Source organism: Phacochoerus africanus, chromosome 5 (assembly GCF_016906955.1).
Source record: "Phacochoerus africanus isolate WHEZ1 chromosome 5, ROS_Pafr_v1, whole genome shotgun sequence".
Lineage (NCBI taxonomy): Eukaryota > Metazoa > Chordata > Mammalia > Artiodactyla > Suidae > Phacochoerus > Phacochoerus africanus.
Genome location: NC_062548.1, coordinates 51,166,546 through 51,194,083, shown reverse-complemented (window position 1 = coordinate 51,194,083; position 27,538 = coordinate 51,166,546). Strand labels below are relative to the sequence as shown.

The 27,538-nt window shown below is 51.6% G+C and overlaps 1 protein-coding gene across 1 annotated transcript in view; it reads left to right on the top strand.

Moving 5' to 3' along the window:
• Nucleotides 1-25,958, top strand: part of SH3RF3 (SH3 domain containing ring finger 3) — a 204,079-nt gene extending 178,121 nt beyond the window's left edge. Inside the window, exons 12-13 of the mRNA XM_047782790.1 lie at nt 19,673-20,007; nt 23,441-25,958. Coding sequence (XP_047638746.1) covers nt 19,673-20,007; nt 23,441-23,609 — 504 coding nt within the window. The 3' untranslated portion in view covers nt 23,610-25,958. The remainder of the gene's footprint in view (nt 1-19,672; nt 20,008-23,440) is intronic.
• The last annotated feature ends 1,580 nt before the right edge of the window (nt 25,959-27,538 follow it).

Sequence of the window (27,538 nt, the reverse complement as noted above, 5' to 3'; positions counted from 1 at the left end):
AGTTTTAGCACAGGCCTATCTCAAGTGGGTCCTCCAACCCTCTGTGTCCCCCACCCCAGTTCCAGAATACATATTTTTTTTTGTCTTTTTGTCTTTTCTAGGGCTGCTTCCTGTGGCATATGGAGGTTCCCAGGCTAGGGGTCTAACCAGAGCTGTAGCCTCTGGCCTACACCAGAGCCACAGCAATGCAGGATCCGAGCCGTGTCTGCAACCTACACCATGGCTCATGGCAATGACGGATTCTTAACTCACTGAGCAAGGCCAGGGATCGAACCCGCAACCTCATGGTTCCTAGTCAGATTTGTTAACCACTGCATCAGGGGATTCCCAGAATACATAATTGGAATGGACATCTCAGCAACAGGCAGAATCCCACACTGGTGCCCTGATGAGAGGAGTGAGGGCTATGGTGGGAAAGGCCACATGGAAGCCACTAGAACTGCCTCTACTTAGGAAAATAGTAAACCAAAGGAAAACCACCTTCCTGGAGGTCATGCGGGGATTAGTGCCAACAACAAGGGCTTGAAAGATACAGGGGTGGTGACTCCCAGCACCTCCCCATTCAAGTGTCCTGTCTGGCAGAGGACAGCCCAGCAGAGAGGGACTGTGATTATCTAAGCTTAACCGTGGTGACCCCAGTGGCAGCTGTCCTACAGCCCTACAGTTCACGTGGTGAGGGATCCCCTCCGCCACAACCATCATCACCGCCTGCGGGAGGCATGGCCTCAGAGTCGCTGCCTCATAGGGGTTGTTCTGGAGGAAAAAGCGAGGCCCTGGTGCTGTTCCTTTGGCTGAGGGGGTCCTTTCCTTTCCAACAGTAGGAAGCAGCCAGGGGACTGCAGGCTCCAAAGTCTTTGTGGTAACCATGGTGATGGTGACAGTGATAGGCAGCTCCCTCTAACACGTGGCCATCCTGTGGTCTCCCCTCTCTGTGTGGTAGGGCTCTTGTTACCCCTGCTCCACAGGTGGGGAAACAGGCCCAGGAAATGTTAGTTCATGTCTAGGATGGCTGGGAGCCCAGAGGAGCCTCCTTCCTGCTGTGTCAGGTCCTCTGACCTATGGCAGGTGCATACCCCATGGTGACCTTTGTGATGCTTCCTAGAGCATGTGGTCCTGCCCCCAGGAGGCCCTGACAGCTTGTGGAGGTGGAGGAGTCAGGGGTGCCTGTGCTCACTCCCTGATAGACCAAGGTTCAGAGTTCAAAGAGTCAGGGGTGCTGGTGCTCAGTCCCTGATAGACCAAGGGTCAGAGGTCTGAGTTAGGAGTGCCGGTGCTCAGTCCCTGATGAACCAAGGGTCAGAGATCAGAGGCAGGGGTGCTGGTGCTCACTCCCTGATGGACCAAGGTCAGAGGTAAAGAGGCAGGGGTGCTAGTGCTCACTCCCTGATGGACCAAGGTCAGAGGGAGCTGACCAGCTGCCCACACATAGCAGCTGAGCTGGACCTGAAGTGGCTAGCAGTGTCCGTCACTGAGAATATTTCCTGCTGTTCAGTCTGGTCATTAGTCTGAGTCACGCCGTGACCCTTGCTGAACACCAGGTGACCCCTGGGCCAGATGATGGGGGCAACGCAGGATACTGTCAGCCGTTGAGTCAGAGAAAGGGTGGCCAAGCGAGCAGCAGCAGCCAGCACACAGCCCCCACTCAGGGTGGCACTTTGCAGAGAAGGCGAGGCCAGTCCAGGGAGCTGCAGGACCTGGGGACGAGTGGGGTCCAGGTCAGACTTGGACCTGTGACTGTGCATGGGGGTGCCGGGTGGAGACCAAGCAAGGCCCTGGGGCTCGGGGCTGAGTCGGACTGGAGGGTGAAGGAAGGGCAAAGCCTCCCCGTTCTTCCCCAGTGGCAGGGGGTGGGCGGCATGGGGAGTGGAGAGAGGCCAGGGATCCACGTCCTGAGACCCGGCTCCACCCACACTGTCTCTTTGAGCGTGCATTTCCTCACCTCTAGATGGGGTAACTGTGGCCCTTAAACAGCATGTCCGTGTCCCCTAGAATTCGCAAGTTGAAGCCCCAACCCCCATGCAGGGGGGCCTTGGTGGGTAATTAGGGCTAGAGGAGGTCACGAGGCGAGGCTGCCTGAGCAGGTGACAGAAGCCTCGTCTGCAGGCTTGGGGGCTCCTCACCAAGAAGCCAGCCATGCCAGCCCCTCTAGTCCCCAGAGCTGTGAGAGAAGAAAGGCCATTGTTCAAGTCGCCAGGCTGTGTTCTTTGTTATGGACTCCTGAGCAATCTCTTCCAGATTTGGTTCCATGAACTGGCGTGGGGGCGGCTTTGGAACCAGGCAATGGATAGAGGCTGGAAGGGTTTGAGCTGAGGGCTTGGTATTTGGTGTTAAAGGCAACTGGTGGCGTGTGGCAGGGGGTGTCTGGGAAGAAAAGAGCAGTGGAGAGAGAGCATCCACTTCCTCCTCGGGCACTGGTCAGAATGTGGCTGTTAAGGGCCATCCGGACCGGAAGGGGAGCCTGTTCCTGGAAGCAGAGTGTGGCCGCCTGGTTATAAAGTGGCAGGAGAAGGTGGGCAGCGACATCGGGTACTTAGCTGGGGGTGGGGGGCTCTGAGCTGAGCTGAAGGACAGGCCTGGTTCTCCTGATGGCTGACAGCAAAATGCAGGTGGAAAGAAGTGAATTGATCGATAGCCAAAAAAGGACCAGAGCTTGGACATTTGGGAGGTTCTCAGCCTATCCGTATTGTGAAAACTGAGAAGGTGTGTTCTGAAGAGACAGCAGGAATGAGGTGGATGCTACTTGCCAAGGAGATCCCGGTGCAGCTCACAGACTGAACCCGCCACAGCAGCCAAGCCAAAAGCGGGAGTGGGACAGAACTGCCAAGGACTCGCCAGCTTGAATGTCAGGGGACAGAGGCGGCAGAGTGGACTGAAGGGAGGCTGTGGGGCTTCCTGGATTCTGCAGGACCAGAAGACAGGGCTCTTTGGCTCAGACGGGTACCGTTCTTCAGGAAAGGCATAAAGGACCTCGGAGGCAATTCAGAGGTCACCAGGACCACCACCTCTGACCAAAGCCAGGGGGTAGGAGTTGGCCCGGAAGAGAGGCGATGAGCCTAAGAGGATTATTCTCAGAATTTAGGAGCTAATGGAGCTTGCCTGGCTAAGTGCCGGACCTGCTTGGTGATTGTCACCCCTTCCTCTTCTTCTCCCTTGGAGAACGGCAAAGTCTGCTTTAGTCTTTCTCACCTTTGCATTTGGGAAGCAAACTTTATTTGGTTTCATAGACTCACAGCTGGGGAGGAAATTGGCCTCAGGTTGAATTGGAACTGAAGGCTCACCCACATCTGACTTAGATGATTTTTAGATGAAACTTTGGACTTGAGACGTTTTTGTAGTTAAAATTGAAAGACCCCATTATAATACGAGCACCACTTAATGATTTGATATTTGTACACATTATAAAATGTTTGTCTTGAGGAGATGATGCAGAGTTGTTAAGAGTGCTACCGACTGCATTCACTGTGTGTTCTTCACATCCCTGACTTGTTTATTTGCTGCTGAAAGTTACTTCTCTGAATCCCCTTCACCTATTTCTCCCCTCCCCCAACCCCTCCCTTTTGGCAACCAATAGTTTGTTCTTTGTACCTATGACTCTGTTTCTGTTTTGTTTTGTTTGTTCATTTGTTTTGTTTTTTAGATTTCACATATACTTGAAATCATACAGTATGTGTTTTTCTCTGTCTGACTTATTTCACTTATTTCCATCCATGTTGTTGAAAATGGCATTATTTCATTCTTTTTTATGGCTGAATAATATTCCATTGTGTTTATAGACCACATCTTCTTTAGCCACTTCTCTGTTGATGGATACTTAGATTTTTTTCCATATCATGACAGTTGTAAATAATGCTGCAGTGGACGAGGGGTACATATGTATATATTTTTCTGATTAGTGTTTTTGTTTTCTTCAGAACCTAGAAGTGGAATTCCTGGATTATTTGGTAGTTCTCTTTTCTTTTTTTTTAAAGAAAGGCAGATGCCACATGTGATGCCTCATTCAGATGTGTCTGGAGTTTTGGAAGCTTACTACTTTACACTCTATGAGCAGACCTTGTTGGGAAGTCCTGATTTGTAGGGGAGCACAGCCACTCCTACACCCTTGACTGCAGAATGGTCCTCCTGGACCGGGAGGGATGCATGGAGTGCTGAGGGAGGAAGGGGACCAGGTCAGCCAGGTCAATGCTGGTGATCAGTGGGGAGACAGACCTCACAGCCAGATCACAAGCACATCAAGTTCTAGTTTTCAGTCTTTGAGGAACCTACACACTCTCTTCCATAGCTGCAGCCAGTTTCCATTTACAGTCCCACAAACAGTGCACCAGGGTTCCCTCTTCTCCACTTCCTCACCAATACTTATTTGTCATCTTTTTGGTAACAGCTATCCTGAAAAGTGTGAGGTGATATCTCACTGTGGCTTTGATTTGCCTTTCCATGATGGTGAGCGATGTTGGGCATCTTTTCACATGCCTGTTGGCCATCTGTGTGTTTTCTTTGAAGAAGTGTCTATTCCAATCCTTTGCCCATTTTTTGATTGGGTTATTTGAGTTTTTATTTTTATTTATTTATTTATTTATCTTTTTGCCATTTCTTGGGCCGCTCCTGCGGCCTATGGAGATTCCCAGGCTAGGGGTTGAATCGGAACTGTAGCCACTGGCCTAAGCCAGAGCCACAGCAACGTGGGATCCGAGCCATATCTGCAACCTACACCACAGTTCCCGGCAATGCCAGATCCTTAACCCACTGAGCAAGGCCAGGGATCAAACCCGCAATCTCATCGTTCCTAGTTGGATTCGTTAACCACTGCACCACAACAGGAACTCCTGAGTTTTTAAAGTATTGAGTTGTATGAGTTCTTTATACTTTGGATATCAACCCCTTATTAAACTATGACTTGCAGATAGATTCTCTCATTCAGTAGGTTGCCTTTTCATTTTGTTGGTGGTTTCCTTTGCAATGCAAAAGATTTTTAGTTTGAAATAATTCTGTTTGCTTATGTTTGCTTTTGTTTCCTTGCCTGAGGTGACGTATCCAAAAAAACTGTTCCTAAGGGTAATGTCAAAGAGCACGCATACCCCCGTGTCTTTAGGAGTTTTATGGTTTCAGGTCTTTAATCCACTTTGAATTTATTCTTGTCTATGATGTAAGTCGGTGTTCCAGTGCCATTCTTTTACATGTAGTTGTCCAGTTTTCCCAGCACCATTTATTGAAGAGGCTGTGTTTTCCCCATTGTATATTCTTGCCTCTTTTCTCATAGAATCTTTTGACCGTATACATGTGGGTTTATTTCTGGGCTCTTTAGTCTGTCCCATTGGTCTATGGGGCTGTTTTACTGTCAGTACTCTACTGTTTTGACTACTGAAGCTTTGTAGTATAGCCTAAAATCAGGGAGCCTGATTCCTCCAGCTTTGTTCTTCTTTCTCGAGATAGTCTTGGCTATTCAGGGCATTTGTGGTTGCATACAGATTTTAGGATTGTTTGTTCTAGTCCTGTGGAATATGCCATTGGAATTCTGATGGAGATTGCATTCAATTTATGGATTGATTTGGATGTTTTAACAATATTTGTTCTGGAGTTCCTGTTGTGGCGCAGCGGAAACGAATCTGACTAGGAACCATGAGGTTGTGGGTTCAATCCCTGGCCTTGCTCAGTGGGTTAAGGATCTGGCATTTCGGTGGCTATGGTATAGGCTGGCAGCTATGGCTCCCATTGGACCCCTAGCCTGGGAACCTCCATATGCCACAGGTGCAGCCCTAAAAAGACAAAAAATATGTATATATATTAGTTCTTACAATACATAAACATGCTACATCTTTCCATTTATTTGTGTTATCTTTAGCTTCCTTCCACAGATTTTCTTACAGTTTTCAAGAGAACAGGTCTTTCACCTCTTTGGTTAAATCTATTCCTAAATATTTTATTCCTTCGATGCAGTTATACATGGGATTGTTTTCTTCATTTCTCTTTCATTATTAGTGTGTAGAATTGTGACAGTTTTCTGTATATTGATTTTGTGTCCTGCAACTTTACTGAATACTTTTATTGGTTCTAATAGTTTCTTGAAGGAGTCTTTGGGGTTTTCTATATGTAGTATCATATAATCTGCTAATAGTGACAGTTTTATTTCTTCCTTTCCAGTTTGGATGGCTTTTATTTATTGATTTATTTTTGCCTACTTTCTGTGGTTAGAATATCCAAATTATGTTGAATAAAAATGGCAAGAGTGGGCATTCTTGTCTTGTTCCTGGTCTTAGAGGGAAATCTTTCAGGTTTTCACCCTTGAGTATGATTTAGCTGAGGATTTGTCATATATGGCCTTAATTGTCAAAGTATATTCCCTCTATATCCACTTTGTTGAAAGTTTTGATCATGAATGAATGTTGGATTTTGTCAGATGCTTTTCCTGCATTTATCAAGATGATCAAAGATTTTTATATTTTGTTTTCTTTTTTTCTTTTTTCTTATTTGTCTTTTTGCCATTTCTTGAGCTGCTCCTGCAGCATATGGAGTTTTCCAGAATAGGGGTAAAATCGGAGCTGTAGCCACCAGCCTACGCCAGAGCCACAGCAATGTGGGATCCAAGCTGCATCTGCAACCTACACCACAGCTCACGGCAAGGATCCTTAACCCACTGAGCAAGGCCAGGGATCGAACCCACAACCTCATGGTTCTTAGATTCATTAACCACTGCGCCACGACGGGAACTCCCAATCTTTTGTTTTCTTAATGTGGTGTTTGACAATGATTGATTTAGGGATGTTGAAACATCCTAGCATGCCTGGAATGAATCCTACTTGACCTATGTGATCCTTACAATGTATTGTTGGATTCCGCTTGCTTATATTTTGTGGAGGATTTTTCATCTATATTCATCAAGGATATTGGCCTATACTTTTCTTTTTTTGTGTGTGGTGCTCTTGTCTGCTTTTGGTGTCAAGAAAATGCTGGCCATATAAAAATGAGCTTGGGAGTTTCCATCCTCTTCAGTTTTGTTGTTTTTTTTTTTTTTCTTTTTTGGAATCATTTGAGAAGGATGGGTGTAACTCTTCTTTAAGACTTGGGTAGAACTCACCTGTGAAGCCATCTAGACCTGGACCTTTTTGGGGGGAGAGTTTCTTGAGCACTGATTCAGTTTTGTTACTGGTATTCAGTCTGTATTCAGATTTTCTATTCATGATTCAGTCTTGGAAGATGGTATGCTTCCAGGATTTATCCATTTCCTCTAGGTATTCTAATTTTTGGCTTATAATCATTCATAGTAATCTCCTATGATCCTCTGTATTTTGTGGTCCCAATTATAATTTCTCCTCGGGTTTTATTTATTTGAGCTCTCCTTTTATTCCTTGATGAGTCTGTCAGTTTTGCTTATCTTTTCAAAGAATGAAGTCTTAGCTTTCTATTGAATTTTTCCATTTTTTTTTCTTTTTCTTTTTGTCTCCATATATTTCTTTTCTGGTCTTTATTATTATTCCCTTCCTTCTACTAACTTTGGGTTTTGCTTGTTCTTCTTTTTCTAGCTCCTTTAAATGTATATTTGTATTATTTATTTGAGATATTTTTTGCTTCCTTAGGTAGGCTTGTATTGCTGTGAACTTCTTTCTTAGAACTGCTTTTGCTGCATCCCATAGATTTTGGATCATTGTGTTTCCATTTATCTCCAAGTATTTGTTAATTTCTTCTTTGATTTCTTTAGTGGCCCATTGGTTGTTTATTAGTGTGTTGTTTAGTCTCCATGTTTTTTTCCAGTTTTCTTCTTCTTATTGATATTAATTTCATATTGTTGTGGAGAAAAAAGATGCTTGAAATGATTTTAGTCTTCTTAAGTTTATTTTGACGTGTGTTGTACCTGTCATATAATCTGTTCTGGAGAATGTTCCATGTTCAGTTGGAAAGAATGTGTATTCTACTGCTTTTGGATGGAGTGTTCTATATATTACCTATTACCTTCATCTGATCGAATGTGACATTTAAGGCCAGTGTTACCTCATTGAATGTCTTGTTCTGCAGGATCTGTCCACTGATGTAAGTGGGGTGTTAAAGTCTCCCACTATTATTGTATTACTATCAGTCTCTCTCTTATGTTTCATATTTGCTTTATGTTTTTAGTTGCTCCTGTGTTGGGTGCATATATATTCACAATGTTATATCTTCTTATCATTATATAACGCCCTTCTTTGTCTCTGTTACAGTCTTTGCTGTAGAGTGTCTGTTTTGTCTGATAGCAGTATTGCCAGCACAGCTCTCTTCTCATTTCCTTGCTTGGCGATCCCCTCCCTTGTAGTCTCTCTGTGTCTTTAGATCTGAAGTGGGTCTCGTGTAGGCAGCATATAGATGGCCCTGGTCTTTTCTTTATCCAGTCAGCCATCCTGTGTCTTTTGATGGGAATAGTTAGTCCATTTACATTTACATTATTGAAGAGTATGCACCTGTTGCCATTTTGTTCATTGTTTCCTGGTTGTTTTTGTAGTTCTTCTCTCTTCCTTTCTTCTTCTCTTGGTCGCCCTCCTTGTGATTTGATGACAATCTTTGTAAAGTGTGCCTTTTGGACTACTTTATTTTGTGTGTATCCATTGTACATTTTTAGTTTGTGGCTCCCACAAAGTTCATATATTATATCAAATATATGTGTGTGTATCTGTGTGTGTATATATATATATATGTGCATATATATATCCATCCATCTCTGTTAAACTGATAGCTGCTTAAGTTCTAGGCCATTCTCAAAGCACTAAACTCCCCCTTCATGATGTTTTTGATGTCATATTTTATATCTTTTATTTTGGTGTCCTTTAACTACTCATTGTAGTTATGGTTGATTTTACTACTTTTCTCATTTAACCTTCATACTAGGTTTTTAAATGGCTAATCCACTGCCTTTACTATGTATTTACAGTACTATATACATGTTTACCTTAACCAGTGAGTTTTTTCTTTCACATATTTTCCTATTTCTAGTTGTGGCCTTTTCTAAATAAAACTCTTTAACATTTCTTGTAGGGCAAGAAAGTGGTAATTGATCCCTTTAGTTTCTGCATTTCTGAGAAACTCTTTTATCTCTTCTTCAATTCTTAATAGTAACCTTGCTGGATAGAGTAGTCTAGGTTGTAAGGTGTTTTGTTTTTTGTTTTTTGTTTTTTTTCTTCAGCACTTTGAATATATCCCACCACTCCCTTCTGGCCTGTAAAGTTTCTGCTAAAAAAAAAATTCAGATGATAGTCTTATGACATGGGAGTTTCAGTGTATGTAATTAGATGTTTTTCTCTTGCTGCCTTTAAGATTCTCTCTTTATCTTTAATTTTGCCATTTTAATTACCTCTTTCTCTGGATATCTTGGGACTCTGTGCTTCCTGGACTTGAAATTATGGTTTTCTTCCTCTGTTTTTGGGAGGTTTTCAGCCATTATTTCTTCAAATAAGTTTTCCATTCCTTTCTCTCTTCTCCTTCTGGAGCCCCTATAATGTAAATGTTAGTATGTTTGATGTTGTCTCAAAGTTCCATCAAACTCTCCTCATTAAAAAAAAAAAAAATGCTTTCCGGACTTCCTGCCATGGCTCAGTGGAAACAAATGTGACTAGGAACCATGAGGTTGTGGGTTCGATCCCTGGCCGCCTCACTCAGTGGGTTAAGGACCCAGCATTGTGGTGAGCTGTGGTGTAGGTCACAGATGCAGCTTGGATCTGGCATTGCTGTGGCTGTGGTATACACTGGTGGCTACAGCTCTGATTAGATCCCTAGCCTGGGAACTTCCATATGCCGTGGGTGCAGCCTTAAAAACACGAAAAGACAAAAAAAGTTTTCCTTTTTTTGTTCTGATGTGATTATCACTATTCTGTCTTACAGATCTTTTATACTTTCTTCTCTGTCGTCTAATCTGCTGTTGCTTCCCTCTAGTGGATTTTTCACTTCAGTTATTGTATTCATTATCTCTGATTGACTCTTTCTTATATTTTCTTTCTCTTTGTGGAAATTCTCACTGTGTCCCTCCATTCTTCTACCAGGTTTGGTTCTCATCCTTATGACTGTTTCTTTGAACTCTTTATCAGGTAAATTACTTATCTCCACTTCATTGGGGGTTTCCTGGGGTTTTATTTTGTACTTTCATTTAGAACATGTTCCTCTGTTTCCTCATTTGGTTTGACTTTTGGTTTTTGTTTCTATGAATTGGGAAACAACTACCTTTCCTGGTCTAGAAGGAGCAGCCTTGTGTAGAGTGTCCCCAGTGTAAAGTGGGCAGCTTTGCCCAGCTACTGGGGCTGGAGTGGAGGCACTGGCTGAGGAAAGCTCCTGGGAGCACAGTGCCCAAGGCTACGTTGGCGGGGCAGCTGGGGCCAGAGCAGGCACAGGCCAGGGGGAGTCCCAGGGAGACTCAAACAGTGGTGTCCACTGTACCTCCAGCTCCAGAGAGGGCTCCAGCGGTCCCCTGCTTGTTTAGCAGAAGCATTAGGGTCAGTCAGTGGCTTTCCTTCCATGTAGATGCCCACAAACTGCTGTTCTTGATCGTGTCCAGGGCTGGAGAGTCTGGGCTTAGGCCCCTCAGCAGCGTGCCTCCCTCCTGAAGGTCGCTGGTATGGCTGCTGTGTCTCCATCGTTCCACCTGTGTCCATGTGGTTCTTCTGTGTGCAGGAGCTGTTTAGCACACCTGGGGTCCCCTTCAGGAGGAACTGCTCTAAACATGGGTGCAAATTCAGTGTGTTCGGGGAGCAGGTGGGCTCAGAGCTTTCCTGTGCTGCCGTCTGGGCTGCTCCTTCTCCCTCTGCCTGGACTTGAAACTACAGATGTGATGGTGAAGCAAGTTAATACTTCCAGGGAAGTTGGGATGGAATGTATGTACGTGCTTGTGAAGAGGACATGAACTTGGGAGGTGAGGGCAGGAGGTTATGGATTGAATATTTATGTCCCCCCCAAATTCATGTGCTGAAACCCTAACCCAATGTTATGGTATTTGTTGACAAGAGCTTGGGGGGGGGGATTATTAGATAGGTCATCAGGGTGGGAACCTCATGAGGGGTTAGTGGCCTTATAAGAAGAGGAAGAGGTTGCTCTCATGTGAGGACAAAGAAAGGGCAGAGAGAGTCCTTGCCGAGGACCTGACCGTCCTGGCACCTTGATCTTGGGCCCAGTCTCCAGAACTTTGGGAAAATCAGTTCCTGTTGTCAGACCACCTCATCTATGCTATTTCATGATAGCCACCTTGGGTAGACAAGAAGTGGAATACAAGACACCGGGTGCACCCCTAACCCCCTCCTTGTCTGCTTGCTGGGCTGCTTCCTGCTGCTGAACATGGTGTGGGGGTGCTGGTGTTCCTCCCACCTGACCCAGAGGGAGAAGAGCAGGAGCAGGACCCTGGGAAGGGGCAAGACCTGCAAACTGAGAGGGATGGTGGGGCCTGGGGAGCAGCATCCCCCCACTGTGGACCTGTGGTCTCTAATCAGGCTAGTGGAGGCCTCCCCAGTCCTCCAGCTCTGAGCTTTAGGCATCTCATGGTGGTTTTATTTGTGTGATTTTTACCTTAAAAGACTGTCCAGATGCAATTGCAGATACAAGACCTGGAGCTCTTCTGAGGCCTTGGGGCTGGAAGGGCATTGAAGAGCCAGCTCATGTCTAAGCTCCAGGCAAAAGAAGGTTAACGAGCAAGCGAGAGACTGTGTTGGGCATGTGTGCATGTGGCTGGGAGAGGGTGGCACTGGCGGAAGGAATCCACTCCACCCAGGAAGGCGGCGAAGCACAGTCCAGCACCAGGAGCCCTGGGAGGACCTCCCAGGGTTCAGGTGATGAGGGGCCCAGCTGCGTGTCTCTCAGGGCCCGTGTCTCTTTGTGCTCAAGTTCTGCTCATCCCGTGCTGTCTCCCTCTTGCCAGGAGCTGGGAAGGGCATGTGGGCTTCCTCTCAGCAAGCTTGAGTTTGAACAAGATGTGGAAACAAGTCTTCCCAACTGGCTTCTTGCTCCTGCTCTCTGGCCGGGGCTTCAGGGACTCCTGGTACCTGGGCCATTGGGGACTGGGAGGGTGTTCTCAGCCTGTTACTGTGCAGGAGTCTCAGAGGGTCACAGACCTTTGAGAGGGGATGCGCTGAGCTTCCTCTGGCCTCAGTTTGTGTGGATGGGAAACAAACACTGACAGGGGCCAGTAAGATGGATGAAGGGCTCTGTCCTGTCCCAGAGGCCTGGCAGGACCTGGCAGCAGCTTGCTGGGTGCCCTGCTGGGCACTTTCTGTGCTGTCGTCATCCGTGCTCCTGTGGCACTGGGGGTGCAGTCAGGTCCCACCTCGAAGCAGCTCCCAGAGAAGCAAGGAGCTGCCGTGTCCCGGGGTGGCCCTGCTGCCCCTCCAAGCTCTGCATCCTTGTCCTGTGCCAGCACGTCTGTGATGGAATCCCTGACCTCTGAGCATCTCGTGGTCCCAGAGCTGGCTGCTGGCTCCATGCCTGCCTTGTTCAGTTCTCATGACAGAGTGTCAGGGCCATTGTCAAGGTTTGGAACTGAGTCCTAGGATCAAATCCAGATTGAGCAGATAGATTCCTGGTCGAACAGACGCTGTCGAGATGCACACCCAGTGTCTGCTGTTTAATGTCTCAGAGACTCAGTTTTTTATGGGGCTGATTTAAGAGCCTAATGAGCTGGTGTATGTAGAACAGTGTCAGAGTCATACTCCTCAAGAGATAGTTTCCAGTATGTCAGTTTTATAAATATCACTGTGTCATCCATTTTACATATGAGGAGACTGAGCCTCGGAGCTGTTAACTGCTGTTCACGATCCGTCAGCCAATGCGGACGTTGGCACCAGCTCCATCTGCCGCCGGCTGTCAGGATGTCTGTCTCCCTATTCTTCTGGCCTCGTCCAATGTGGCTGGCCGCCCAGAACCACCTGCCAGGGGCCCAGCTCCCAGGCTCTTCCCCCATTTCTGAGTTGGGGGGTGCCGTCCAGGCAGCTCAGGCCCCGCTCAGAGCACCAGGACGCCTGTGCCTACAGTCCCCCCTCCCTCAGTCCCCCAGATCCCTTATCAGAGCACCCAGTGCAGCCCTCAGGCAGGAGGCCAGCATAGGCTTCACCACCATGGGTCCAGTCCCTGGAAGAGGGGAGAACACGCAGTGATGCAGCCCCTCCTGTCAGCATCACAGGGGAGTAGCTCCCGATGTGGCTCAGCAGGTTAAGGACCTGACTACTATCCATGAGGATGCAGGTTTGATCCCTGGCCTTGACAGTGGGTTAAGGATCCGGTGCTGCCGTGAGCTGTGGTGTAGGTCACAGATGTGGCTCAGATCTGGCATTGCTGTGGCTGTGGTGTGGGCCGGCAGCTGTAGCTCTGATTCGACCCTTAGCCTGGGAACCTCCATATGCCACAGGTGCGACCCTAGAAAGAAAAATCACAGCAGAGAAAGCATGCTCCTGGCTCCCATCCCCACTGATCCCATGTTATCGCCTTCATGAATCACTCTTTATCTTCTGAATTTTGTGAGAGCTGTATTTTTGAAGATGCATTAAGGGGTAAAATAGCCAATAGCTAAGGCACAATTTTTGTCTCTTAGCTTCTTCCCATCTTCTTCTTTATCATGGATCCCTGTACCTCTGCCCTTTCTGAAGTTGCTCTGCCCATTCTAGTCCTTATAACCTTCTCCACTCTCACAGTAACTGTTCCAGGGACAAGCAGAGCCGTGCCTGCTCCAGCTCCAACGGGAAACTCTCCAAACAAAAAACTCCAATCAAAAGTCTCCAAGTGTGCTTGCTGCCTGAAGGCACTCAGTGAAACCAGAGCTGCCCCTTAAAGCCCCAGCTTTGTCTTCCTGCCCAGTTCAGGTGCATCAGGCTCTGACCCCGTCCCTGCCCCAGTCTTAGTGTCACCTTCCCAGGTGTGCAGTTGTCAGTCATGTAACACACGCGGTCTCACACAGAAAGGTGTGTGAGAACCAGAGGTGCCTCCCCAGAAGGCCTTCCTGCACAGGCTGCAGGCTTTTCCTGACTGCACACAGGTTGATATGGCAGCTGAGGATTCTTTGACCATTTTCCCAAGGTCATCTGCCTCCATTACTGTCCCTTGTGCTGTGTCAGCAAGAACGTTGCTGCTTCTCACCAGACAGCATCGGGTTTGCAGGGATGTCAAGCCTATAGACACAAGGGGGCACAGAGCCCAGCTCCCAGGCACATGGGCCCCCACCTCCTGTCTCCTGCTGGCAGCACCTCCCCTCTAAACTCTGTGTAACCACACGGCACCCATGGCGGCCCCGCTGTCACTTGGGCTTCTCAGAGGCACCACCATGTCCATGGCTGTGTCCTGAGAGGCTTGCTCCCTCCAACCCCATCGTCTCTGCCTCCAGCACCCCCACCAGTGCCCAAGTGACTCCAGCTCCTCTGTTGAGCCTCCAGACCCGCCATGCTCCTCTCCCAGGTCCCAACGTGCCTCTCCCCTCCTCCTGACCCCTCACCTTCCCCCTCCCCCGCTGGCCAGGTCAGCCTGGCTCTCAGGACAGGCGCCCCTCCTCCAAGACCACCTCCTGACCCCTAAGCTAGTTAACAGCAAACTCTCTGCTTCATCACATCTGGTACCATGTGTTCAAAGGAACTTTGGCAACTTTCCTTTTGTTGTTTCCCCTCAAAAAGAGACACGTTTGATGTAATGAGTCAGAAAATACCAGAATTGGAGTTCCTATCGTGCCTCAGTGGTTCACGGAACCAACTAGGATCCGTGAAGTTGCAGGTCGATCCCTGGCCTCGCTCAGTGGGTTAAGGATCCGATGCTGCCGTGAGCTGTGGGGTAGGTCGCAGACGCGGCTCAGATCCCGTGTTGCTGTGGCTGGGGTATAGGCCGGCAGCTGCAGCTCCAATTAGACTCCTAGCCTAGGAACCTCTATATGTTGTGGGTTCAGCCCTAGAAAGACAAAAGAAAAAAAAAAAAGGAAAATACCAGAATGTCTAATAAAACCTAAGCATTGCCCGAGCCCCCTCCTGCACCTGCTCCCTGAGCCAACAGAGCATCTGAGCAGTTTCTGTGCTCCCCTGGGCAGTCAGCAGATGCCCCCAGATCACTGAGTGCTGACATGATGGCCCCTGACCCCTGACCGGTGACCACTATCTCCTGGTCTCAGCTCACAAAATTGTCCTTTTGTGCCCCTGGCAGAGTGGGGCTCTGCTTTCGTCCTGGTTCTCAGAGGTGGGTGGTACCCAGCCACCCTCCTGAGGGGTTAGAGCCTGCACATGCCAACTGTGCACCTAAGGTTCTGCAGGTCCAGGTTTTCCTGGATGACCAGTGCTGAGCTATGCCAGCCAGCAGTCCCTGTGGCCCACTGCACCTGCCCAGCATTCCATGTGCCCCCCAGCGGCTCTGACGTCCCAGCGGCAGAAGACAGGTAGCAAAGTACACCTGTTAGAGAGAAGGGGACACCTGATTACCATGGGTTAACGAGGTGACAGTGAAGATGGGACACTCAGGTCCATTACAGGTTTACTTCATTTTAATGAAGTGAATTGAATCGTTGAAAAAGTTAATGTCACATTTTATAAATCAAATTATATTCCCTTTGATTTTTTATAATTTCAGAGACAATTTTCCATAATTTTGATTGACTTTAAACTGGCAATGATTCTTAATTTAAGCTTTAAACTTCTTTTTCCTTTGGCCAAGTTTTTGCATTAATGTTCTATGAAATGAGGTCTCTTAAGGACAGAAACTATATTTTATTATTTGTGAATTGTTTTACAGTTTTCCTGTAATAAAAGAACATCTCTTTTTTTAATTATTAGATTACCAGATCATTTTTTCCCTTTTTTTGGCTGCAGTTGTGGCATGCAGACATTCCTGGGTGAGGGATCGAACCCACACCACAGCAGTGACCTGAGCCACAGCGGTGACAACGCCAGATCCTTAACACACTGAGCCACCAGAGAACTCCCAGATGATTCATTTAAAGTAGGATATGACTTTATTTCATGGTGCATGTGTATTTGTTTTCCTGCTGTCACCTGGAAGCTCTTCTCTACCATGTGGGCGTTGTTTACATGTGAGACAGACATGCAGACCCAAGAATACAGCTTGAAGGCTGAAGCTTCTCGTGCCTGCAGGCCTGGCTGCACCTGTTCCTCTGCCTGACTTGGCTGCTCTGCCCATGGGGCTCCTGCTCACATGACAGCCCTGGCCACAAGATGTGCCTGGGAGAGCGGCCTCGCCTGGGAGCTGGCTCACACCAGGCCCTCTGGTCAGAATCTGCACCCCAGCTCATCACCGCACGACTGGAAGCCCATCATGTCCCCTGGGCTGGTGCCCCTGGTAGGTGCTCAGCCTCCTTCTGTGACCGGCTCCGCGTGAAGCTGGCCCCTCCCCAAGTCTTCATCTCTGTTTGCAAACTTCTGAAATTACCTGTCTGGTTGCACAGGTGACCACGGCTTCTAATTGATCGCTCCCTTGGTTCTGGATCAGAACCATTTCAGACATGCTGGATCAGGATCTTTGAGAGCAGGTGTACATGTACATTTACCCAGCTCCCTTGTTGGTTCCTGGTACCCAAGAGTTGGAGCGAGAGCCCCTTGTTTGCCTGTGGACTCTCCCGAGGCAAGGAGGTAACAGGAAGTGATGTTGTTTTTATTCATTTAACAAAAATATATCAGAAGCTAACTATTTTACAAACTTTTTTTTTGCAAATATTTGTATATATCCAAACATGCCATAAAAGAAGCAACACAATTTTTGTGAGATGCATTCATAGTGTAAGGGATCTCTTGCATTTGTCATCTTAAATGCTTGCTGAGGCAGGACTCAAGCTGGGCCTTGTGGCCCTGGCCTGGGGCTGCTCCTGGCTCCTGGACTTGCTAGGGCACAGCGCAGGGTGCAAGCTCTGTCTGATGGGGTAGTGAGCACAGTGCGTCCACTGCATGGAGCTGAGAACTGCTCAGAGGACAGGCGGTCCCTGCTGGGGGCCAGGCCTCTCACTCATTTGGGGGAGGGGGCAAGCGCAGCTTGCTCTGGGGAAGTGCCTCCCTCCCTCCCTCTGGAGGAGGTGGGGGGCAGAGGGGGGCATTTCATTCCCACAGTTCAGGCTCTTTGGGGTTCCCCAGAGAGGCTGAAATGACTGAACCTTGGTCATTCAGGGTTCACTGGAGGGGCAACTGCAGCAGGATGTTGAGGGGAAGTGGTGTAAGAAAGCAGTGTCCCCCCAGATCACAGTAACACCTTTCCCACACCCCACGGGCTCACGCAGGTCCCTGGAGAAACCCCAGCAAATCCATCTTCCTTGATCATGAACATTTCAGGCAGATCCCCCGTAAATGTTCTCTGAAGCCTCAGGGGCCTTTCCCCGCTGCCCTCGAGTGCCCATCAGCCCACTCTTAGCTGCGTGGTGCAGATGCAGACAAGATGGGGAGGGGCTTGAGCTCTGACTCCCCCTGTGTGTGACCACTGGGGACGGCAGGCGCTAGCGGGATTCTGCTGTGGATGGTGGGCATTTGGGGAGGGCTGTCTGGTCTTCATGGCAGCGTTTGCCCAACCCAGTTGGGAGAAGGATGGTCGTATTTGATCACGGAGCCTGACAGGAAGGTCACCTGTGTGTGGGTGCCTCTGGGGCAGAACAGCCTTGGCTCTCCCTTCTCTCAGCTCCCGCCGTCCGGCAAGGCCAGTGCTCGTGGATGAAATCTGCTCATGAGGCAGAAGGACAGTGCAGGGCCTCCTGCCGGCCGAGCCCACGTCCCTCCCACGTGCATTCAGTGTGTCCAGTGCCTGCCGTGTTCTCAGCCTGGCTGGGCACTGGGAGGGCAGAGCCCCATGGCCCTGCCCACATCATGCTCTGGGGAGTTGGGAGGGGACAAGGAGTGGGAGGATGGGGGAGCAGCTGGCAGGTGGCAGGGTTGGCACGGGGCCTGGTGATTTGCTGTCCTGGGAAGGGCTGTGGCTTCCCCTCAAAACCCCCAGGAGGCAGGGGCCCACTTGCTCTGGGCTGTGCTTGGTGCATCTCCTCCGCCTTACTTCATAAGCAGCAGTAGCCAGGCTGCTTGAACTGGGCGAGAGCCAGGCTGTGGGCACAGTGGCTGTAAGAAGTCGCCTGGACAGAGCTCCTTCCACCAGGACAGATGCCCAGAGGGCCTGCCTGCCCTGGTACCCACCCTGTGCTCCACTGGGGTTTCTGGCTGAGTGTCAAGGCTTCATCCTCCTGTGGTCTGAGAGCAGGGCCCAGCCCAGTAGAGCAGCGGGAAAGGCAGTTGGCTCCCAGCCCCCATGGTCCTCCCTCTGTTAGGCACAGCGCCACAGGGCCACCTGCAGGCTGGGGACCCATTCACGTGGCTCTTAGTTTTACCATCTGTGTGTGCTAACCCCTCACCACACATAACACCTACATACCCCCCCACATACACACATATACACACATACACAATATACATACACATGTGTACACAGAGACACATACACATATGTACACTTAGATGCACACATACCCATGTATACACACATACATGCACACATGGTAAAATTACTTTCAGAGTTTGGGTTTTACGGCCCTATTTGACCATTTGATAGCCTGTGGCTTTTTTGACCTGAGACCCAGCAGCCTTTGGGTATCTGGTTGTTTGGGTGGCTTCCCTGACGGAGCCCCCAGAGGGCCAGGGACTGTCAGAGGCCGTTCGAGCCACACCGTGTCCTCCCAACCCCCTGCTGGGCTCAGGTTAGGAGACAGTTATCCTGGGAACCGCTGCCTCTGTGGGGTGGCCTGGGAGCCTCCAAGCCAGCTGCATGGCGCCCCCTCGTGGCCAAGTGATGGAGGCTCTCTTAAGTGTGCCCCACACAACTCCCAGGGATGTTGGAACAGGGCTGCCCTGTGCCACGTTCCTCGCCCGCCTGTTTCTCTCCAGGCTAGGGTAGGGGGCTTGCCCGTGCCAGCCATGGACAGCATTAAGAACATCAGATTCCACCTTTTCTATCAGTATCAGTGCTAAGAGTAGAGAAAACAGATTTGTTTATACTAAAATGTTACCAACTTAAGCCTTGAGGATGCACACAGGTGCACATTAAGGGGATTGCAGCCCCACTAACGCCCAGAACCTGGGCAGGAAGAGGAATTCCCCATCCAGCCCCTGCAGGGTCCATCCCATACTGTGACCTTGAGGGGCTATCCCAGGAGCTGTAGTTTCGGACTCCATATCCCTGCCAGCTGATCTCCCCTGAACGTTAGAAAACTAATTCCAAGAGAGCCATGAAATTGTCCATGTTCTAAGGCACATACATGGTTCTGAAAGCCCCTCTGCGTGTAACGCTCTTCCTACTTTGCCCGCCCTTGTGCGCACATGTGCAATACACACATGCATGAACACATACACACTCAGTACTGCCCGAGCCTCCAGATGAAGCCGTGTCAGGACACCCAGCTCTCGGGACCCAGATTGGGGGTCTGCTGTGGAATCACCAGCCCCGCTGCCTGAGCTGAGGGGTGCCCACAGCAGATGAAGTCCCCAGGCTGGGACATGGTCCTGGGGGGTGGGGGCTGTCCGATTGGCACCTTCAGGCTCTGGTCTGCTGGCACTTGTGCCACGTCTGGGGAGAGGAAGGAAAAGGGGGTTGGGCAAGTTCTCTCTTTGTTCCATTTTCCTCCTCCAGATGGCTGTATCCGGTCATGTTTAAAGCCTTCTAAGAGGGCTTGACTTCCCCTTGCTGACAAGGTCATTGAGAAGCATTAACCCATTTAACCTCCGTCTTGTGTCTCTAGAAAGACAAGAAGACTGGGCTCCTGAAGCTGCTGGCCGGGGCATCTGCCAAGAAGAAGCCCCGCTCCCCGCCACCCACCTCTCCCACCCATGACCCCCAGGCAGCGGTGGATGCCATGCTCCAGGGCGCAGTGGGGCCCGAAGTGTCTTCCTCGCTGTCCACCCATAGCAGGGCTGGGTCCTGCCCCTTAGAGGGCGAGATGCAGGGGGCTTTGGGTGTGGAGCCGCTGCACAGGAAGGCGGGCTCCTTGGATCTGAACTTCTCGTCCCCTTCCCGGCAAGCACCTCTCTCCATGGCCGCCATCCGCCCTGAGCCCAAGGCACTGCCCAGAGAGAGGTAAGCAGTGGGCTCGTGTCCTCCAGGCCTGTGCGGGTGGTCTCTGAGGTCTGGAGCCACTTTAGGGAACGGGGACGGTGGGGGTTGGTTTTCTGTCCCTCACTGTCGACTTGGATAAAGCTCATGCCACAAGTCCATGTGGGTCCTGAGTGTGGATTTACAAGGGGTCCATCAGGAAATTGGGAGAATCAATGCATCCCGAGCCCTCAGAGTGAGCAGTGGGGTGGGGGCCTGTGTCCCCAGCCCCCTTTGAGCCTGAGTCCCTGTGGGCCCAAGTGGGCCCCACCCTGGGCAGCTCTGTGAGGCTAGCCCACGGATACCTCACACCCAGCTGCCTTCAGGGTGAAGCCATGTGAAGTTGCCAGGACCCATCTGTTTTTTTTTTTTTTTTACCAGAGCCAGCAACTTCATAGGGCTTAGCTTGGGATTTTCCACAGGAGGAGGCTGAGTCCACCAAGGACTCAGGTGGAAGGGGCCAGAGGCTGGTGCTCTGCTCGATGGGTCAGCCCTTTTGAGTTATGGGTCCTTAGCTTCAAATGAGGGCAGATGGCCAGTGGGAGGAGGCCCTTCCTTTTGGGGGCTTCTTCTTGGAAAGCTGCTTAAATGGTAAAATGGGAGCATCTCTAGAGAACACAATCCTGGCCTTTCTGTCAGAATCCCTCCCCTGCTCGGCCACAGTGACCAATGCCAGCCCTTCTCTGAGTCCCAGGATGTATGACCTGAGACACATCACACACACTCAGCGTGTACACCACACACAGACACACACACACCAGGTACAGCACATACACATCAGGTACACCACACAGATATACCACACACACTGCACACAGCATGTACATCACATGGACACACAGACACACACACACACACCATGTCCACCACACAGACACACACACACCAGGTACAGCACATACACATCAGGTACACCACACAGATATACCACACACACTGCACACAGCATGTACATCACATGGACACACAGACACACACACACACACCATGTCCACCACACAGACACACACACACCATGCCCATCACACACACACACCCCATGTCTACCACAGAGACACACACATACCATGTCTACCACATAACTCCATGATGGTGACACAGGGGCTGCCACCTTCACTGTTCGGTCAGCCCTTTCAGTCTGTGGAGCGTCATTTCCTTTCATTGTCCTGGAAGCACCTGGACAGAGAGCTTCACGCCCGTCTCTCAGATATTCAGCCCATGCCATGCGTCCGGGCTCATTAAATCTCAGGATTGCTCAGAAGCACCAAATTAATTTTTTTTCTGGAAAATTACATTTTTAAAGTTACTTGTTTGTTTCACATCTGGCAGTTGAGGCAAAAGCTAAAACTTGTGTTCAGAGCATGAGAAGTGATCTCACTGCTTTTTTTCCTTGGGGAATCGAGGAAAGGCCGCAGGTGCCTGGAGAGGAGGAGGTGGTGGCAGGAAGCCACAGGGGCCAGCGCTGCCCTGGCAGTCACACAGCCTGGCACTGGGGTTTGGGAGCCACAGTCCAGGTGGTGCTGACTGGCCTTATCGGCAGTGGCCAGCAGGCAGCTGTGGCTGAGACATTGGGCTGGGAGGAGGGTGAGAGCTGCCCTCTTCCTTGCTTTGCCACCCCCTGAAAGCCCATGTCTGGTGCCCAGGGACAGTAGTGAAGCCGGCCCCAGCCAGGCACTTGGCCAGCTCCCTTGGCACCAGGGGCCTGCACTCTGGCCAAGTCAAACTCAGGACCCCCTCCTCTGCCCCTGAGATCCCCCAGGGCTGGGCCAGGGGCTTCTCTGTCTGTGCAACCCCAAGCCTCTGCACCAACCCAGCCACCCTCTGCCTGTGGCTTCTCTGCCCTGACTGGACAGGCCACCCCCAGGCCACCCACATGTGCCTGCTTCAGCGTTTGCATTCAGCACGTGGTCTCAGATGGCCCGTGTGCAGCCTGGAGTCTCATCAAGGAGTCCAGGGTCCCCAGTCTATGGGCCTCACTTCAGAATTGCTGACCTAGGATCTTCAGCTTCATAATGTCCCGGTTTTACTAAGTCCAGAAAAATACCAGATCACAGGCTCCACAGACAGAACCCCTGGGAAATCCTAGGGATGGCTAGTTGCCAGCCTCAGAAGACTTCCTTCAGGGGCCATTGGTGTGGCTGTGGCTGACAGGGAGGCATGGCCTGGGGACATCAGGATTCTCCCCTCCCCTGCCCCACCAGCAGGCAGGACCACGGGGCAGGCCAGGCACTGCGGGCAGGAGAGGGATCGGACAGCCCCACAGGAGGGCAGGGGGGCCACAGTCTGCACTTCTGCCCCGTGAACGCCACCGTGGGTTTGTGGGACCCGGGAGAGGATGAGGTCCTGAGAGCGGGGGCTGCGGGGAGCAGGTTGGGCAGTCTGGGGCAGCCACAGCTACTGAGCAGGGAGGTGAGGACTGAGGTGGTGGGAACGGCTCTCAAGACCCAGCCCATGGCCACTCCTGTTCTGCCACTGTCTACGGAAGGGCGCAATGGCCAGAATTAGCCCTGGAGCAGGATGACCCATGGCTTCCTGGGGATGGGTTACCTTGGGAGGACCCAAGCTGTCAGGGGAGCCACAGATGCCACCAAGCCCACAGTCTTAGTGGTGGCGGTGACCCTGGCCCTGGCCCCTCTGTTCCTCCAGGTCCCCCAGCAGCTCGGTCTTGGACAGTCCCCTCTGCCCTGGCTACTGCCAACAGGCCGGAGGCTGGGCCATTTCCTGAGCAGGTGGCTGGTGTGGGGGCCTGGGGACAGCAGCTGTGACATGGAAGTGCAGGTGCATTGGGGGAGGCAGGGCAAGATCACAGAGCCTTTTCCCAACTTGTTCCTCCTTGTCCCCATGGAGGAGGGCGGTGAGGAAGCTGCCAAGGAACGTGGGACCAACCCCTGACCCCAGCCGCCTCTGCCTGCCGTGGCTGCAGCGCCTCCCCACAGGTCTGCAGCCACAATAACAGCTATGGCCTGCGGGCCACCCATCCACCCACAGCTATGGTGCCCTCCGCTCCCCACAAGGTCGTGGGTGCAGGGCCGGGGGACAGTGGGACTCATGCTGTGCAAGGTCCCTGGGTGGAGGGTGGGGATGGGTCATGGGTGCGTGGAAGGACACAGGAGAGCCTGGTCTGCTCTCTGTGGTGGTTTAGAGGAAGGCCGGTCGGCACAGTGCCCCCTCCCCCGGGCTTCCAGAACAGGGGTGGGGAGCAGGCCCGCCTGGTGCCCTTGATCTCAGATCTGGGAGCTGTGGGGGCAGCCGCGCAGCCAGGGTTCTGTTCCTGCCTGGCGGGCAGGGGCACCCACAGGCAGACCCGTGTCTCCAGAGGCTTTTACATCACATTGGTCTGGAAGCAGGGACAGGGGGACACCATAGAGGCCTCAGGGGCGCCTTATCAGGCTCAGCCCCTGCGTGTCTGCTTCCCCAGGTACCGCGTGGTGGTCTCGTACCCACCCCAGAGCGAGGCAGAGATCGAGCTGAAGGAAGGGGACGTGGTCTTCGTGCACAAGAAGCGTGAGGACGGCTGGTATAAGGGGACCCTGCAGAGGAACGGCCGCACGGGGCTCTTCCCCGGCAGCTTCGTGGAGAGTTTCTAGGCCCAGGGCTGAGGCAGGCTGCCCTGTACACGGCAGGCGGGGCCAGGAGATCAGGGCCCCTGATGGGAACCCCTGCATCCCCATGAAGTGGCTCTGAAGGAGCAGACCCTGCCAGGTGGTTAGCTTCTGGGACACTCACTGGCCATCTGCACAGGGGGGCTGGGGGCACAAGCCCACCACCCGTGCTTGGAGAGTGTCCTTAGGGAGGCTCCCATCTTCAGGTGGGCCCAGACTGCTCTCCGCCTCTGTCTATACCTCAGTCACCTCCACCTGGACCCTCAGCATGGGTGTCACCAGCCCTGTCCCAGGGAGGCCACCTTGCGGCTCCTGTGGGACGAGGTATGAGCAGTGCTTCTTGCTTTGCCAGCGTGGTCCCATCTTTCTTATGTCTTTTTACTGCAAAGCTGTTAGACTTTATAAACTGCTAACAGGTCATACACTGCCTATTTTTCTTACACCTGGTGCTGCCTTTTTGTAAAACTTGTCAGGACTTGGTTGAGCTTGAAAGAAAAAATATCTGGGGAGGCACCAAACAGGCAAAACTTCCACAGGCGCCATGTGACCCTGGGGAGCTAGGTCCTCACTGCCTTGGTGTTTGTGGGGCCAGAGGGGCACTGGGTGTTGGAGGGAGTTTGGAAAAACTAGTCTCTTTAAACTTGTTCCAGAGCTCCAGCCACATCTAAGCAGAGACAATGTGACCAGAGGTCCCTGTAAGTGCCTGTTGTGAGGCAGCAATAGGAACAGGAAGGTTGGCCGCAGGCCTGGAGGCATAACTCCCCTTCTGTTGCTGCAGAGTGACCAGAGCTAGGAGCCCCCACTACAGAGATGTGTGGGTTTTACCGCCTTTGCAAGGTCTGGCCATTTTTCTTTAACTGCTCTGCCATCGAGCAGCACAAGCCTTGGTCTCAAGTCCAGAGACACGAGGAGGAGGGCTTTGGGGCATCCTGTAGACTTGGAGCTGGGAGGGGAGGGGGCAGGTCTGATCTCGGGATGGGGTCCACACGGGGCCCCTGTGAGTCCAGCTTCCTGCAGGCACAGACTGGAGGCACCGTGAGACACCTCATGAAACGTTCTTCTCAGCTTGGAGTCCTGGGCCCTAAAGCCTCTCTCTCATTACAAAACCACTCAGGTTTAAACCAGGCTGAGGTCATTAGCCTTAGAAACATGGGATCTCCCTGCAGTGAAATCCCGAAACCCACTCGTGGCCTCTGATGCCCTAACAGGAATGCTTATCTTCAGAGTTCCTGTGTTGGGATGTGACTTGCTACGGCCAGGTGGATCCCAGGCTGGCAGTAGCCCCTAGAGAAAAGCTCTCTTCCTCTCTCCAGAGGAGAACAGATTTAATAGAGTTGAGCAATTTGTTCTGAGTCAAATTAAAAATCTGGGTTAAACACAGGGAGCCCTGAGTGCTGAGTTTATAGCAGCCGGAAGGTGCCCACTGGTCACTGGTAGCCAAATGAGTTGCCTCCCATGCACAGGAATCATGTGCATGCCTAAAACTGGGTCATCACCAAAGATGTGGATGGATTGGCACGCTGAGTGAGACTCCAGTGAAACAGCTAATTCAATCCCCAGATGATAGGAATGTCTAAATGAAGGCAGTTACCAAGCAACAGGACAGACGAACCGGCCGGTTCCTCTCCTGGCTCCTTGCACGTGATGCTGAGGCCGGTGCCTGGCAGAGGCAGCAGCTGGACCCCAGCCCCCAGCAGGTGTCTTATCATGGTGGCCTGGCCCGTCCGAGCAAAGTCAGGGACGGGCTTGGTGGGGAGTGACACCAGCATCAGGACCTCCTTGCAGGCTGGGCTCTGGGGAGCAGGAACACAGGTGATCACTTCTGCGCTTTGGGCAGTTTTCCAACCCTCAGACCATCAGCCCTCATGGCCACTTAGCCACAGGCAGCACAGAGCCAGCATCAGACCCCACTGTCCGGCCATCTTGCCTGAAGGACCCTCTCCATCTGGCCACCAAGATGAACCAACCCTTTGTCTGAAACCCGCAGGTTCCCCAAGCCAGACCTCACGCACCTTGGTTTTGATATGGTGCTAGGGGCCCAGGTGACATGCTCTGAGGAGCAGGACAGATGTGACATCAGAGGACACCAAAGTGATGGGACATTGGGCCACCAAAGGGCCACAGGCACTGGGGTGGGGGATGGAAGGCAAGCATTTCCCAGCAGCCTCACAGTGGGGAATTCTCTGTACTTTGCACAGTTCACACACACGCACCCCTCGTTTCTGTTGTACACAAGTGTCAGTGTGTGGTGTGTGGTCTTGGAGGAATGGACAGTGATGACAAGCCATGATGCCTCTGTTTCCAAATCTTTAAATAAAACTGAACATGGACAGGTCCGATGTCTGGATGGGGGAGCAGTGAGGTGTGGCTGGGCTGGGCAGGACCAGAACCAGCATCCCCCTTACCAGCCCATGGCTCATAGCCCTGCCACTTCCAAGAGCTTCCTGTGGGGGACATGGTCTGCGTCAGGGTGGCAGGCTGCTGAGGGGACTGAGGATGCCAGTCAGCCGTACCCAGCACAGGCCAGGCTTGCACTGCTGGGCAGGAAAAATTGAGCCAGGCTGGCCGGGTGTGGGTGGCCTCTAGGTCCCTGCAGGGTTGTGCTCGCCTGGAAGGGTAGAGACCACACCCCTTCTTTCCTTGGAGGCAGCCTTCATGCCAGTGGGAACACAAGTCCTGTCAGCCAGGAGTGTCTAGAATCGATCCCCAGACCAGCACACTCACACCCCCACCTTGCGGTCTGGCCTCAGGTGCCTGGGGCGTGGAGACATGGGGTGGAGGGTCCCTGGCCCCTGCTGGCAGACAGAGTGAGGCCTGGCAGAGGGCTGCTCAAGACTGAGACCATTCGGGGTGTCTCCTGAAGCAGCTACCCAACCCCCGGCTTCCTGACCAGGACTCAGGCCCATAGCTTTGAGCATCATATCGCTTGTGCTGAAGGGAAGCTCAAGAGCGGTCTCCCTCTTCTATACAAATGGAGTGACCTTGTGTAAGACTGAAGACCACAGTGCAGACTGCGGGTGTGGACAGGGCCTGCACTGCAATGAGGAAGCCTTCACCCACCTCTCCACATCTGGCCAGTGGGTCACTAATACCGACTCCCAAAGCTGGGTGCTGAGCTGGCCCTCCCTGGAAACTGTGTCAGGTGTGAGAGGCGGGGGCAATGCCAATACCACCTGCAGCAAAACATGACTGGCAGGCCATCTGGGAAGTAGGCCGCAGGACGACCCTGGCCACAGGGATGGACATGGCCACCCCCTTCCCCGGGGCCTGGAACCATATCCAAGTCCAGGCTGGTTTGCCTTTACTGGTTTAAGCCCTGCAGAGCGGGCAGTGTGCTGGTCTGGGCAGCTGGACACTCACCTGTGGGACACTCCCATTGACCACAGGAAATGGGCTCCCATCAAGGCCTCAGGCCCATGGAACTTCTCTGCCCTGACACTGACAAGGGGGCAGTCTGTCCCAGGGAACTTTGGGTTCCTTTTGCAGGGGATACACTCCATATCCAGCCCTTAATCACAAGGACAGATCAGCAACACCATATCAGCTGTTCAGTGGAGGACAGGAGAGATGTCCTGCCTCCCTCCAGCCTCACCCTGCCCTACTCCTCCTGCCAGAAGCCCCACTGCAGAGAAGAACCCATTCCAGGAGTACCCCCCATAGTCCTGAGCCTCCTGGGAAACCTGCAGCCAGACCTCCAGTCACAGGGCTCCTTCTGGAAGGGACAGGAGAGCCTGCTGTTTAGAAAAGTACTTATGAGTAAGAAAGCAGGTTGGGGGAGGCCAGCAAGGAACTTGCACATGAGGCAGGGCAGAGGTACAGGGTACAGGGCAGAGGTACAGGGCAGCCAGGAGGGGCCAGGGCCAAGTGTCCTGCAGATGGAGAACCACAGCCCCCAAACCTAAGAGGGGCTGAGG